This window comes from Giraffa tippelskirchi, chromosome 11, assembly GCF_054371585.1.
Source record: "Giraffa tippelskirchi isolate mGirTip1 chromosome 11, T2T-mGirTip1v1.2.pri, whole genome shotgun sequence".
Taxonomy (NCBI): domain Eukaryota; kingdom Metazoa; phylum Chordata; class Mammalia; order Artiodactyla; family Giraffidae; genus Giraffa; species Giraffa tippelskirchi.
This window is the reverse complement of record NC_137285.1, coordinates 18,568,435-18,584,975: the sequence shown is the minus strand read 5'-3', so window position 1 is coordinate 18,584,975 and position 16,541 is coordinate 18,568,435. Positions and strand designations below refer to the sequence as shown.

General features: G+C 42.3%; 1 protein-coding gene across 12 annotated transcripts in view; it reads left to right on the top strand.

The window, feature by feature from the left end:
* Positions 1–16,541, top strand: part of KDM2B (lysine demethylase 2B) — a 118,605-nt gene that overhangs the window by 72,076 nt on the left and 29,988 nt on the right. For all 12 annotated transcript variants that reach the window (XM_081540068.1, XM_081540062.1, XM_081540058.1 and 9 more), the window contains one exon: positions 2,343–2,429. In XM_081540068.1, the coding sequence (XP_081396194.1) occupies positions 2,343–2,429 (87 nt within the window). The remainder of the gene's footprint in view (positions 1–2,342; positions 2,430–16,541) is intronic.

The following is a 16,541-nucleotide window of genomic DNA, read 5'->3' as shown; positions in this document are numbered from 1 at the left end:
ACTCAGATGCAAGTTCTGAGGGGCGCAGTGTCTGCAGTGTTTGTGAAAGCAATAATTAAAAAATGAAGTTGATAAAAAGTTGATTCATCACCAGGAATTGGCAATTCTAAACAATGTCAGTGGAAATTCCCTGGCAATCCAGTGGTTAGGACTCTGCGCTTCCATTGCTGGGGTCACGGGTTCTTTATCCTTGATTGGGGAACTAAGATTTGGTGGTGCAGCCAAAAAAAACCCAAAACAAACAAAAAACAATGTTAGTGATGAAATACTCCTTCCTCCAGGCACAATCGCTGCTACTACCCCAGCTTTTGGTTGCCTGTGATGCTCCATGTGAAGTCCATACCTGAGATGAATCGTGTCTGCTTGTTTCCTCTCCTGTTGTATGCCGCTTAGGTGTTAGCAAAATTGGCAGCCTAAGAATCCTGTTTTCCGTTATTGTAACTGTTACTACTGTCTGATTGGCATTTTTAAAATGATTATTTGCTCATCACTGTTGTTTTAAAATTATTTCAAATAATTTAAAAATTGTTTTAGAAGTGTAATTTGTTAATTTGTGTTTTAGAACAGTTTTAGATTTTCAGAGAAAATCTGCAGATAATACAGAGTTTCCACATACCCTTCACCCTCAGTTTCCCCCAGTTATTAACATCCTACCTTAATATGGTGCATTTGTTACTTCTAATGAACTAGTATTGATACATTATTGTTAAGTAAAGTGTATAATTTATTCACTTTTCCTCAGTTTTTCCTTGTGTCCTTTCTCTCACCCCTTGTCTATGATAGTCTCTCAGGGTTTGCTTGTGTGTGTCAACCTTCACAGATTTGAGGTCAGACATTCAGCAGAAAGTCCCTCTTTGGGGATTTGTGGCTTCATTTTTTTAAGATATTTACTGGAGGCTTACTGTAGGTTAGTCATTGTGTAAGGCTGGGGGATATCGCAGTGAACCAAGACATTTTATAAAAACAGCATTTATAAATCATTGACGTTGACTGTTGGGCTTAGAGAAAGTTGTACGTGCTGAGAATTGAACCTGGAGCCCAAACCCCTGACCTTGCTGTTGGCCTCCTTCCGTGGGAAGAGGAGGGAGTTATTCAGGCGTGCTTGAGGTAACAGGCACAGTTTGAAAAATCAGGCAACCAATTGAAAATTAAAGCAGGAAAATTAGGAGAATAAATTAGAAGTGAATTGGATTCTTTATGGTGAAGACTAGGGAAAGTGAGTTAAGATCATCTTCACCTACATTTATCTTCCGAGCTCTTTTGCACTTCCTGTTAAGTGCTGCTATGCAACTTACTCTGTCCTTGGATGTCTCTGCAGGAGTGTTTTTTGTACAAACCAAAAATTAATGGTTGGGGTCAGAATAGACCAGTAACAGTTCCCTGTCTATCCCTCAACACTTTTTTAGGGCATGGTGTGGATGCAGCCCCAAATCCCGTGTGTGACATGGTCATGGGGCAGGAAGTCTGGTGCCAGAGAGCAGGGTTGAGGGCTCTGCCCTCTTGGTCTGGGGTGGCATCCAAATCCTTTGAGCATTTCTGAATCTTGGTTGCCTCACTGGATAGGGAATATTCAGTGGAGTGACATATTACACCTTGATGAGGTTCTGCAGTTGGCTGCACACAACACCAAAAGCTGGTAAAGTCAGGATTACCCTGTAAAGCATTGAAACCACCTACAAAGGAGTGACCGTGAAGTGCCACGTGGGAGACCCGCACAAAGTCTGGCAGTGTGTCCATCACAGCCCATTTTTTTCTGCCAGCATTTGGCCAGTTGACTGAGTATCTACTTATGTTTAGGGACCTTGATGCAAAAAACAAAGACATGTCTTTACACACCAGGATGAGAGGACCTAGGGCTTGCTTGCTGACTGGTGGAAAAACCAGAGTCAGGGCTAACAGGTGAGACCTCATGGTTGCTTTGTTTGTATCTCTGAGGACGTAGTTGAATTCGTGTACGTTAGAGGATTTGTTAGACCGCTGCCCAGCACCTCCCAGAGGACTCTGTAAGGATTAAAGGAGGTTGGGTCCATGAGAGTCTTTGGTGCTCTGGACAAATGTTTGTTGTCGTATGATCAGTGAGCAATACATTTGTGGAAGTCTCAGGGAGGTGGGCGATTTACTTTTTAAAAACTTTTTTGGAGAAGGGGATGTTTTGTGTTTTGCAGACCCTGGGGAACCCTGGCAACTTGGTTTCTATTGAGCATGTGAGTATTGGTGGAGTCGGGGGGCAGGCAGTGAAGCTGCAGAGAACTTTGTCTTTTACTGGGTAAGGTCCAGCTTCCGCTCCCTTCAGAGACATCTCCTGTACCCTGGACTAATATGGCTCCTTTGCTTGACCACAGAATGTCCTGAAGGAGCATGCAGAGGACGACCCCAGTCTGGCCATCACTGGGGTCCCCGTAGTCACTTGGCCAAAGAAGACTCCAAAGGTAAGACACAGATCACCCACAGCTGGGAGACCGTATCCACTGCTTTTTCACATCTCCTGTATGATGAATGTCAGCAGCTTTTCAGGGGGAACTCCAGGGAGAGGCCTCCGGGTCAAGATGAACGGTGCTGGTGTTTTTTCCCTTGCAAGTTTTTGTTTTTCAAAGGGGGATCATTTTCCCTTGCTGTGGAAACTGCAGGCAGTGCCCCCTTGTGGTCACTCAGAAAACTGTGGGGAAATGATACCTCACCGTTGCCTGTCATTAGGTGATCTTTCTTCTTTTCCTCCCCTCTCCTTGCTTCTCTATCTCCTTCCTTCCTTTGTCCTCCAGCTGCTTCATGGGCTGTTTTCTACTTTTCTTACAAAAAAAAATTTACATATTTGACTGTGTCTGTTTTAGTTGAGGCATGTGGAATCTTTAGTTGCAGCGTGTAGTACCTTGTTCCCTCACCAGGGACCAAACCCGGGCCCCCTGCATTGGGAGCACAGAGTCTTAGCCACTAGACTACCATGAAATCCCTGTTTCACCACAGGAAATCTGTTTTCTCCTCTTTTCAAAGTTAACTTTTTTTCTCTTTCTAAATGGATCTTGGGGATTTCCCTGGAAGTCCAGTGGCTAGGACTCTGTGCTTCCACTGCAGGGCACACAGGTTCAATCCCTGGTCAGAGAATTAATATCCTGTATGCCTTGCAGTGTGACCGAAAAACAAAAAACACAAGAGGGGTTGATGCTTACCATGAAAAATCAAATCAAACAAGAATGGACAAAGATGCTGAGAAAAGTAGTAGTGATGTCACTGAGAACTTACCAGGGGCAGGCTGCCTTGCTTAGTCCTCTACATGCCCTGTTTTATTTAGACTCCCACAATCCAGTGGATAGACACTTATGATTTGTTTTACAGATGGGGAAACTGAGGCTTAAAAGGCAAAGTTACTTGTTAGGTTACTTGGTAGAGCCGAGGATGCAAAGATAGGTCTAATTGACAGTGGAGACCTAACTTTCAACCAATATCTGCCCCAATGTCCACCGTCCAGAGAAAACCGATAACATTTTGGTGTATCTAGGGTGGGATATATATATATATATATATGAACCCATTCATCTATCACCAATCTGTCTTGGCTTCCTCAATTTCTTGAGCAAGTTATATGAGTTCCAAGAACCTTACTTCCTCATTTGTAGAAAGGTGTTATACCAGTACCTACTTTGAATGGTCATTGTGAGGACTAAAAATAATGCATGGAGTCCATAGGATGAGGGCTGACTCATGGTAAGTTCTCTAAATGTTAGTTGTAACCTAAGCAGCCTTCCTGTTGATGTTAGTTGTAACCTAAGCAGCCTTCCTGTTGATGGGTATTTTGCTAATTTCTGATTTTTTACTGTTATAAAAAATACTGAGAGGAACTTTCTAGAACTTTCTTGATCTGTACTGTCCAAAAGGCCATGAGCCATGTGTGGCTATTGAGCACTTCAGATATGGCAAGCTTAAATTAAGAGCTGCTGCCAGTATAATATACATAACAGATTTCAAAGACAATATAAAAAAGAACAGTGTACAATACCACTTATATTGATTGCATGTTGAAATTAGGGTTGCCAGATTTTAAAAAGAAAGCTCATTTAAATTTGAACTTCAGATTTTCAGACAATTAAACAGACAGTTTTTTAGTTTAATATGTGCCATATATTACATGGGATATACTTATGCTAAAAAAAGAGTTTTTGTTCTTTTCTGAAATGTGATATGGCTGTATTTTTATTTGCTGAATCTGGCAACCCTCGTTGAAATGATCATATTTGTGTGTTAGTTACCCAGTTGTGTCCGACTCTTTGTGACCCCATGGACTGTAGCCTGCCAAGCTCCTCTGTCCATGGAATTCTCCAGGCAAGAAAACTGGAGTGGGTTGCCATGCCCTCCTCCAGGGAATCTTCCCGTGCCAGGAATCAAACCCAGGTCTCCTGCATTGCAGGCAGATTCTTTACCGTATGTTACCAGGGAAGCCCGATAATCCATTAAACAAAATAGATTATTAATACTCATTTCACATGTTTCTTTTTATCTTTTAAAGGGTGGCTTCAAGTACTTATGTGGCTCACATTATATTTCTGTTGGACATTGCTCTTCTGGGTTATCCTGTTCACCTTTTTGATTATCTTTGATTATCTTCCTAAATGTGAACTTGTTAATGGAGAGAAGGCACCCAATTCCTTGTGGGTGTTGAATTCTAATTCTCTCTGAAGCTTAGTGGGAACTGAAGTGGCCATAGGATTGAAAAGGATTTGCCTCCACATCTTTTGCCTTTAGCTCCCCAGTCTGTGGACATACGTGGGATTTCAGAGCTGACTTTCCCCTAAATGGGCAAAAATATAAATGTCAGACCACAGATTGTACTTGCAGACATAGCACCTTGAAATAGCCCAGCCAGGCCCCATGGTTGCTTTGAACCTGTAGAGGAAACCGTGGCTTTGCCTTGCTGCCCGCTTCCCTCATAGTGGAGGAATTGCTTCACGGGATTGATTGGGGTTTGTAGAACATGGGCTTTTAAAGGAACCCACTTGACATTGTTCACTGTAATCTCAGAATACTGGAGGTGTTCAGCCCAGCCTCTCTGGAGATCACTTCAGGATCATAAATGTGCCCTGTCTTCTCTGCTGGAGACCCTCAGCGCCGTCCTCAGGGGCTTGGAGGCATTTTTTTTTTTAATTCAAACCTTTGCCCCCTTTCCTCTCAAGGTCTGGAAACAGGAAGCTGGCTTCTGGGGGCAGTAGTTCTTATTTAAGTTTCCTCTGGAGGATTGGTTTATAAGCATGGGACTGTATGGCATGGCTGGTGTCAACACGGGTAGGAGAAATTGGAGCCCTTGCTGGTTGGGAAAGAGTGAGCGGGAGGGAGAAGTAAGAGCCTTTGACATTTAACAACGCTCATGGTAGCAGGCTTTTCTTTTTTTTCATCTTATAATAAATAAGACTCCCATACTTTATGGTTCTCCCACTTAAAGTGTATAGTTAAATGTTTTTAGTATATTGAAAATATTCAGAGTTGTGGAACCATCCCCACAACCACAATCTTCATTTTAGAACATTTTCATACCCCTTAGAAGAAACTCCATCAGCAGTCAGTTCCCCTTTCCCCAGCCCCTGGAAACTTTCTGTCTCCATGGATTTGCCTATTCTGGACATTTCATATAAATAGAATTGTACAGTATGTGGCCTTTTGTGACTACTTTCACTTAGCAGAATGTTTCCAAGGTTCATCCCAGTTGTACATCTGTCAGTATTTCATGCCTTTATAGGGTTGAATAATATTCCATTGTGTGGATGGACCACAGTCCGTTTATCTGTTCATCTGTCCATGGGCATTTGTGCTCTTTCTCCCTTTTGGCTATTGTGATTGATGACGCTATGAATAATTTATGTACAGGTTTTTATATGAAGTTATGTTGTCATTTCTCTTGGGTAGAAACTTAGGCATGTAATTGGCTTACCAGATGGTAACTCTATGTTGAAGTTTTTGAGGAACTGCTAGACTATTTCCCAAAGTGGCTACAGCATTTTGTGTTCCCCTTGGCAATTACAAGAGTTCCAATTTCTCCATATCTTCACCCAACACCTATTGCCTATCTTTTTTCTTTTTTTTAGTTAAAAAATTTTTTTTTGACTGTGCCACACAGCATACGGGATCTTAGTTCCCTGACCAGAGATCAAACCCATGCCCCCTGCATTGGAAGTTCAGAATCTTAACCACTGGACACCACGAAAGTTTCATATTGCCTGTCTTTTTCATTAGAGCCATTCGAGTTTTTTTTTCCTATGAATTGTTTGAAGTTAATTGTATGAGTTTGCAAGGGCCAGCATAACAAAATACCCCAAACTGAGTGGCTGAAATGACAGAAAAATTAATTTTCTCACCGTTCTGGAAGCCAGAAGTCTGAGATCAAGATGTCAGTTGGCAGGATGTATTTCTTCTGAGGATTCTCTCCTTGGTTTATAGATGGCCGTTGTCTCTCTGTATCTTCACATGGTCATCCTTTTGTGTGTGTTTTAATCTCCTCTTCTTATAAGGACACCATTTATACTGAATTTGAGTCCATCCAAATGATGCCATTTTAATTTAGTTATTACCTCATTAAAGACCTATCTCTAGGGACTTCCCTGGTGGTACAGTGGTTAAGACTCCACACTTCCACTGCAGGGGCCCCAGTTCCATCCATGGTCAGGGAACTAGATCCTGCATGCTGCAATAAAAAAAAAAAAATCATGCTGCAAGAAAGAGTGAAGATCCCTTGTGCTGTGACTAAGACCTGGTGCAGCCAAATTAAAAAAAAAAAAGACCTTTGTTCAAATACAGTCACATCTGAGGTGCTGGGGGTCAGACTGCAACATATGGATTTGAGGAGGACACAGTTTAGCCCATAACATGTATTACACATTATACAAAAAGGAATAAATCATATAATAATGAACATCATGATTCCCCTTTCAACTCTAGAAATAAGTTATTTCTGGTGTAACCAAACCTCCATGTATTCCTTCTAAATGTATGCAGCAGTTCTGAGGTCTTACTGAATTCTTACAACGAGGCTGGGAGGATAGGATTATCTTCATGATGCAGCTGAAACTGGAGGTTCAGAGAGGTACGCTGGTAAGTTTGAGGCCACACAGCTTATGAATCTTAAGGTGTTTCTCTCCAGATTTGTCCCTGAGCCTGAGGAACTCTATGAGACGTGGCGGAGGGCAGGGGGAGGGGAGGCCTGGTGCATTTCCTGGCTGGTGGGGTTAAAAAGTTAACAGGAAAGGAAGAAGTAAACGACTCACTGCCTGGGCCGCCCCGGGTCTCTCGATTCCCAGGTTTGCAGTCGGCTTCCTCCCAATTTGATGCAGGTTGGCTTGAAAGATCAAGGGTGCTCATTGAGGCTGTCAGGATGCGAAGTCTGAGCGGTCCGGGTCTGGCTCAGGTTACTTAAATAATTAATGCTAAATGATGATTAGCAAGAAATGCTTTGATCTCCCACCTTGCCTCCTGGAGAACAAAGTCCCTTTCTGGAACTGATTAGGTGCCGTGAGGTCATTTCTGATGTGGCGTCTTTCAAATCAGAGATGCTACTGAATCACCCTCGGTCACCATCCCCCCACCCCACCCCACTGGCTATTTTCACCAGTGATGATGGATTTGTTTTGATCCGTCTATACTCTGGCCACTTCCTTTTATGACCAAGTGGTAAGATTTGGAGGGGGGATGCTGTCTGTGACCTTAGAACCAAACCGAGGGAACTGAACTACTTTGAGGCCCGACTTCTGACCTCAGCCTTATTAGCATGTTGACCTTCCTCGCAGCAGCCAGACGCTTCTACCCAGCCAGGCTGCAGGTTGGTTCCCAGAAAAGGAAACCGAGGAAGGAGATGAGACGAAGGCACGGTTTTCCTGGAAAGAGAACACGTTGATGCATTTGCTTCTTAATCTCTAGTGTCCAAACCAGGCTGCCTCTTGAATTTCAATTATTGTCAATTTTTCTGGAGTGGAGGAGCAGAGAGGCTGCAGAGTGTACCAACAAGAACCCTGATGAGGACGTGGGGACAGCCCTCTACAGCAGTTAGTGGATCAGCTTCCTTACGGGGACGTCACCGGAACCACGGGAGGAAGACAGACACACACACACACAGATACACACACACACACACACACACACACACACACACACCTGATGCCTGTGTCATGCTCAGTTCAGCTCTATTTCTCTTCCCCTTTCTCCATACTTGGTCATTTAGATCTGGGAGGCCTGATAAGTCTGGGGTCCCCCCGGGAGCGTCACACACAGCCTTTCCCTGAAGGATAGTCACATAAGTCATTAAAAGAGGCCCCCATTTACTTCCTGTTCCCACTTCCCTGCTCCCAGCTCCTGTCTCCCCTGAGTAATTAAGTTGATGGTGTACAGTTGAGGAGGAGGAGAATGCCTGCCATTTATTGTTGCCTGCTCAGGGCCAGATCATTTCCTACAAAGGCCGTGTGGCCTCGTGAGGACCCCTGCTCAGGCTGGTGACATCTGCTTTACCTGCTGCTGCTGCTGCTGCTGCTAAGTCGCTTCAGTCATGTCCGACTCTGTGCGACCCCATAGACTGCAGCCCACCAGGCTCCCCCGTCCCTGGGATTCTCCAGGCAAGAACACTGGAGTGGGTTGCCATTGCCTTCTCCAATGCATGAAAGTGAAAAGTGAAAGTGAAGTCCGACTCTTTGAGACCCCATGGACTGCAGCCTACCAGGCTCCTCCATCCATGGGATTTTCCAGGCAAGAGTACTGGAGTGGGCTGCCGTTGCCTTCTCTGCTGCTTTACCTGGGAAACGTTTTTTTTTCTAAGTTGTTTCCTGGGCTCCCCTGAGACACTCTGATTCATTAGGTGTTGGTGGGGCCTAGGAATCTGCACTTGCTAAATGCTTCACAGGTAATTCCCATGCACAACGAGGGTGAGCTCTGGGGTCAAGTACACCTGGAGATTGACTTCCGGCACTGCCACTTACTAACTGTGTGGTCGTGGGACAGTCTGAGCCTTAGTTTACTCACCTGTGAAAAGGGCTCATAGCACTTTCCTACAAGGTTGCTGTGAGAGGCTGTCTGCAAAATACCTCCATAGTAGCCCTTCCATCAGTGATAGCAATTAGGCTTTTTCATAGTTCTGTTAGTTAGTAAATAATAATCCTGAATTGGCCCATCCAGAAGGCAGAAATGGAAGACATTGGAGGAAGAGCTGGGTCAGAAGGGGGTGATTAGTTTAGAGACAGTCCCTGTCTCTACATGATTACTCGATCTCAGGCAAGGGCCTGAATGGCTCAATTTTGAGGAGGTATTCACAGCTGGCATTTCCCGCAAGGGGGCTGGTTTAAGGAACTGCTTCTTTATGCTTTCTGCACTCCACTGGAGGGAGGAATCCTAGGCCTGTGAGTGGAAGGGTAACTTGGCCTTAGAACATGCTGGAAGAAGCCTCGTGAGAGCAGCCTCGGAGATCAGGAACAGGTAGTGGGGAGACCGGCAGCAGGGGCCGTACGCAGGGTGGAGAGGCACAAGCAGCAAGTGGACAATCCCCCACCTAGAGTTCCCAGGGCTTCCCTAAGTGACAGCTAAGTCATCTGTGGAGTTTGGAGGCCAGCAGGTTCCCAGGAGCGCAGGCAGCAAAAAACCCCTGATCACAGAATACCCACAAGAGATGCTCTGGTCATTCTGGATAATGTTGCCTCCAACATCAGCAAGAGAAAAATCCCATTGATGGTCAAAGAATACCACTGTTTCTTACAAGCTGAGACCCCTGGTCTCTGACCAGATATGACCAGTGATCTCTGATTCCAGAATCCTTAATCTCTGAACCATATGACCGGGATCCCATCAGAGCCCCCTGCTTTTTTTAGTTGACCCCAACGATGCTCCGTAAATTAAGACGCTGTTCAACTCCCCTCCGTGACCTGGTGGGAGGGTGCCAGGATACCATTTCATTTCCTGCTAAGATCCTGACTGATAGACAGACTTCCCGTTTTCTCCTTGTGCTGGACATCCATATTCTACTCTGCATTTTTAAAAATTTATTTTGGCTGTGCTGGGTCTTTGTTGCTGGGCACTGGCTCTCTCTAGTTGTGGCGAGCAGGACTACTGTTTGTTGCGGAGCATGGGCTCCAGGCACAAGGACTCAGTAGCTGTGGTACATGGGTTTAGTTGCCCTGAGGTATGTTGGATCATCCCGGACCAGGGCACCCATGTCCCCTGCAATTTCAAAGCTGATTCTTAACTACCAGGGAAGTTCCTCTACTCTGCATGTTGTTGCATATCTGTCTTAAGCTTCCATTAGCTTCTTGAGACTGGAGCTCATCTTACTAAGTTTTTTCTCATCCTTTTTTGTATCCTGTCTTGCAAGATTGGTCCCAGAAAATGTTCAGTGAATGAATGAACTTGATAGCAAGGTTTCCCCAGAGCTTCTAGAAGATGAAGTTGTAGTCAGTCAGCTCATTCGCCTTGCCGCCTTTCACCTGCTCTCCAGATGCCTCAGAGTCATCGCTAGTGAAAGTAAGCCTCTCTCCTTAGTTTAATTTGTGTGTACCAGTCGCAGCTGATAAAAGAATGGTGAATAGAAGAGCACTAAGAAGGGCTCTTGGTCTTCCCTGGACCTTCTTGTCCCTCACATTTAGGCATCTCCCGTCATCCTCTTGGACTTAAAAAGATCTTATCTCTCACCTGGAACTTTTCAGCCATCAACCGTATCATTTTATTGAAACTTTAAGACAGCGATCAGCTGAAATAACCTGTAATTAAAGTCTACAGCCCAGGATTTCTTTTTTAGTTTGATAACCTGCTCGGCTGTCTGTGTTAATAATGCCAAAGACAAATTCTTGGAAAGCAATTGAGATATCGAGGGCTTTCCTGCCTTTGGTGGAGTAATTAGAAGGCCTGGCTGGCACTGTAAGTGATTGCTTGCCATTATCATGGTTTTATTTCTAGAACAGTGGTCTATCCTTCAGGCTTTTCTTTTCTTTTTTTTTTTTTTTTTTTTTATCAAATGGCATTGTATATTTCCTGTTTCAAAGGAGGATACTTGATCATTGACGTTGGGAGTAAATTGTGACAGCCCCCACCCCCCACAACTCCTGCATATCTAATCGGCTTTATCAGGAAGATGGATGTGTGTACGACCAAATGATGTTGTCAGATAATCTGCTCCCCAAATTTAGGTGATCTAGAGAAAAAAGGGGCACAGTTAAGTGAATACAGGTGAAATATTTGCTTTATTTAAGTTTGCTTCCTGTTACAAAAGGGGGACAGGGAAGTCCATTTGTTAGGACAAGGGGAACTTTAATTATATACAAAGAAAATAGGTAGAAAGTGAAAGCTCTGGTAAAACCTGCTCTAAGTCACTCACCTTCTTCAATGAATGTAAATGACTAAACAGCAAAGCATGTTGCAGGAATTCAGAGATAATTTCCCTTAAAAGAATGATTTGGGGAGGGTGTATGTAAATTCATTTCTCTCTTAGTTAATATTTATGGGACAAGATGGCAGGAAGGGTTGTGTTGGGGACTGCTCTGGGGAAACTTGTTGGTTTGAGTGTACTCAGTTGGTTGATTCTTCTGGGAGAGGGTGTTCTTTCTTTTATTTCTTTTTACTTATTAGTTTATTTTTTTAAATTGAAGTATAATTGATTTACAGTGTTGTGTTAGTTTCTGGTGTACAGCAGAGCGATTCATTTTTGTATAGTAAGTGTTATACATTTTTCAGATTCTTTTGCATTATAGGTTATTGCATGATATTGAATATAGTTCCCTGTGCTATACAGTAGGACCTTGTTGTTTACTTATATATAGTAGTTTGTATCTGCTAATTCCAAATTCCTAATTTATCTCTCCCCACTCCTTTCCCCTTTGGTAACCATAAGATTTTCTATGTCTGTGAGTCTGTTTCTGTTTCGTAAATAAGTGCGTTTGTATCATGTTTTAGGTTCCACATATAAGTGATATCAGATGAATTTTGTCTCTCTCTGACTTTCTTCCCTTAGTATGGTAATCTCTAGGTCCATCTTTTTATTTTATCTTTTATCACATTTCTTTGAATTGTGGGGAAAGAGACAGCATAAAATTGACTATTTTAGCTATTTTTGGGTGTACAGTTCAGTGGCATTGAGTACATTCACATTGTTGTTAACCATCACCACCGTCTGTCTCCAGAACTTCTTCATCATCTGAAACTGGAACTCTTAATCCCTCAAACACTAAATCCCCATTCCCCCATGTTCTACTTTTTTTTAAATCTCTGTGAATTTGACTCTTCTAGGTACCATGTATAAGTGGAATCATACAGTATTTGTCTTTTTGTGACTGGCTCCTTTCACTTAGCATGTCTTCAGGGTTCATCCATGCTGTAGCATGTGCCAGAATCTCTTTCCTTTTAGAGCTGAATGGTTTTCCATTGTACGTATATACATTTTATTTAGCCATTTATCTGTCGATGGGCACTTGGGTTGCTTCCACCTTTGGCTGTTATAAATAATGCTGCTGTGAACAAAGGTGAGTAAAAATCTTTTCAAGTCCTTATTTTCAGTTCTTTTGGGTACATACCTAGAAATGAAATTGCTGGAATCATAGAATAATTATGTTTTAATTTTTGGAGAGGCTGCCATACTGTTTTCTACCGTGACTGCATCAATTTACATTGCACATCCTGGCTATTGTTATTTTCTGTTTGTTTGTTTGTTTTTCATAATAGCCTTCCTAATGAGTATGTTTTTTTTCAACTAACTTTATTTTTTTATGTTGACATATTCTTTAGAGTATTACAGACATCATGTCATTCTATCCCTCAATACTTAGGTTTGCATTCCTGAAAAATAATATTTTTCTCCATACTTGAAATAACATTATTATACCTAACAAAACTGACAACTCCTCCTGATGCTGGGTCATATAAATTATCTTTTACAGCTACTTTGTTCAAATCAGGATCCACTCCAGGAATCTGTTCTTAATTCTCTTTTAATCTTGACCTTTCTTAGGATATTGATTGGTAGAGAAGATGGAACCATGTCCTGAAGAATATCTCACTTTATGCATTTGTCTGATTGCTTCCTTGTGGTGATATTTAGCTTTTTTGCTATCTCTTGTAATTTCTGTACATTAGAAATTAGGTCTAAAGGCTTGGTTAGATTGAATTTAAATATCGTAGGTAGTGGATTAAAGCAATGGTGGTCTGATTATTCCCTCATCATTCAGTTATGTTTATCCCTCTTTGCTCCAGAGAATAAACTGGAAGGGAATACGTTAGGCCCTTGCTTCCATTTACCACTCACTGATGATTTCAACACCAGTTATCATTCTTTTCCTGTATCAGTAATTTTCTCAGGAGATGAAAATGAACCTTTGGGACTCCCCTGGCAGTCCAGCGGTTAAGACTCTAACGCTTCACTGCAGGCCACAGGTTCAATCCTTGGTCGGGAACTATGATCCCACACACTGCACAGCACAGACACAAAAAAAGAAAATGAATCTTTGAAGTATTATCATCCCTCCTTTATGCACTAGCTGGCTTTTTTGTGCAGTTTTCCCTCATCAATGGGAGCTTCCCTTGAATATACTTCCTCCTGAAAAGGCTGCACACATGCTTAATTCTTTCCCTTTAAATACCAATTTTCAAACTAAGGAGTTGATATAATAGTTGCTTCAAATGGTGACAGATGAGTTTTGTCAGACTTTTTCTATTTTGAGTGTCTTGGTAAACTCATGGATTTTCATAGATCCAAGGGGCTTGTAGAGGCAAATTGGCCTGCTGGAGCTGAGCCATTTTTAAAGGAAAGCAAGAATGTACGTGAAGGCAGCCAGACTATATGTGTGAGAGAGAGAGAGAGTGTGTGTGTCTGTCTGTTCCCCCATCCCTACTCCCAGCTGTATCAACCAGTGTATATTCACATTTGCTAGGCGTCCTTAAGTGAAAGGCTTTCAAGTGCTGTCAAAGCCCATCAGACCCCCATGGTGACTGTTAGCAGCTCATTTAGGAGGTGATTCAACTATCACCTCGGTTTGGTAAATTTCAACCTGCTCCAGGGCTGAGGGGCTGCATTTCCTAACCAGGTTACCTTTCAGGGACAGGAACTAAGATCACTCTTAAATGATAACTGATGAAAAGGAAAAAAAATTATATGTGTGTGTATATATATACATGTGTGTGTGTATGTATATTTATATATACAAATATTTGTATTGTATATAAATACAAATATATATAATATATATACAAATATTGTATATATACATAGATACACAAACACATGTGTGTATATATACAGATACACTTTCTAAAAACTTTTTATATTGGAGTATAGCTGATTAACAATCTTTGGTAGTTTCAGGTGGACAGCAAAGGGACTCAGCCATGCATATACATATATCCATTCTCCCCCAAACTCCCCTCCCATCCAGGCTGCCACGCAACATTGAGCAGAGTTCCTGTGCTGCACAGTAGGATCTTGTTGGTTATCCATTTTAAATATAGCTGTGTGTGCATGTCCATCCCAAGCTCCCTAATACATATTTTTTAAAATTGAAGTAAAATTCAATTAGCATAAAATTAGCCATTTTAAAGTGGTACCAATTAAGTGACATTTAGTATTTTCACAGTGTTGTGTAAGCATCACCTCTTTCTAAAACCCAGGATATTTTCATCACTCCCCAAAGAAACCCTGTGCCTGTGAGGGGGTCATTTTCCATTCTCCCGTCGCATCCCCACCCAACCCCTGGCAATCATGAATTGGCTTTTGGTCCCTGTGGATTTTTCTATTCTGGACATTTTATATATATGGAATCATACTAGATGGTGTGTTTCACTTGGCGTGTTTTCAAGATTCAACACATTGTAGCTTGTGTCACTACTTCATTTCTTTTTATGGCTGAATAACATGCCATTGTATAGATAGACCACATTTTGTTTACCTTTCATCGATGGACAGAATTTTATTTGTTTCCACCAGTTGACCATTGTGAACAGAGCTGCTAATTTTACTCCTATTTTGCCTCTTCACTGTCTGCTTTATCGTCCCATTTTGACTAAGCTTTGCATTTGGTATTTTTAAGTCTTTATAACCTGGTCTTCCGAGGTCTTTGAAGGATGGTGGGATGGACAGTGAAGGGTGCTCTGACTAGGAAGGAAACCAAGGGCGAGATTTGGTCTCGTTAAGAAAAATATTTGGGGTCTTCCCTGGTGGTCCAGTGGTTAGGACTCAGTGCTTCTATTGTAGGGGCCAGGGATTTGATCCCCGGTTAGGGAACTAAAATCCCACATGCAAAATAGACAGGGGGGAAAAAAAATTACAAAAGTCCTGTATGAGGGAATTCCCTGGTGATCCAGTAGTTAGGACTTCATGCTTTCACTGCAAGCATGCAGGTTCAGTCCCTGGTTGGGGAACCAAGATCCCACATACCAAGTAGTTTGGCAAAAAACAATAAAAATAATTATAATAAATCCTGGTTGTAAGCCCAAATTATGCTGGCATTTTATGTACTTTTAGTCCCTACTTTCTAGGGTGGGAGGTGGGATTGCAAAGTGAATCCATTAATCTTGTCTGAATTGTCTGAAAGTTCAGCCTTAACCTGGATTTGTGTAGGGAAATGAATGGAGAAGGGAAGTAACTTTCTAAGGTCAGTGATTGAGTTGGAAATGGGATGGATGGCAGGAAACATTTCTCAGATCAGTGCTAGTCACCTGTTAGATTAGTTAATTAAAAAAAAATCCTGTGCACAGTCACAAATCTTCCAGTGAATGTAAATATTTATTGGTTAATCTTTGTAATGTAAGGAGACAGTATTAGGAGAGGAACTCTATTTAAGAGAAAGCTTGGTCTCTTTAAAGGAGCCATTTGACAGATATATGTAGGTTTTAAATGCTTGTGGAATGATTCTCCAGGGGCAAAATAAAAAGCAATTAACATTAGTAATTTCCTTAACCGAAATCAGTGCAGCCCTTGGTCCGTCATACAGTCACTCTTTGAACCATAGTTTTATCCAGGCAGCTCTGAAATTAGTCCTAAATTGCTATGTGACATGATGCAAAAATTTTTCTTATTTATGTTTCATTAGAAAAATAACTCTCCAAAAGACCTTCTTCTTCTTGGGCTGTGAATGGGGAAAAACCCATTGAAGAACAGAGACGAATGGTAAAATAATAGTAAAATAACTGAAGCATGCATTCTCTATTGCTTATTAAACATACATTATTATGTATGTTAGGAAGCAACCCTCCAAGTCATTTTTGTTCTTTCCTTAGGGGCATGTTTACAAATGGTGTCCCTTGGTTCAGGAGTGTGCCAGCCAGTTACCGGTCTGGACACAGGAAATGCATTCTCTTTCCCTATACTGATCCTCTGGAAAAGAATGTTTCCAAGTTTAGCCATGCCCTTTGTGACATGGATACAAGGAAATGGGCCACATGCTAGGGAGACCCTCTCCTAGGGAACCCAGAGTCCAGGGGGCATTTATTCAATCTGTCCCTTTCTTACTGGTCCTGGATGTGAGGATGTAAAGGACTGGAGGGGACGGCTGCCCTCTTCCTTCTACCTTAGGTCACTGCCCATCTCTGCCCTGGGACAGCCTGCAGTG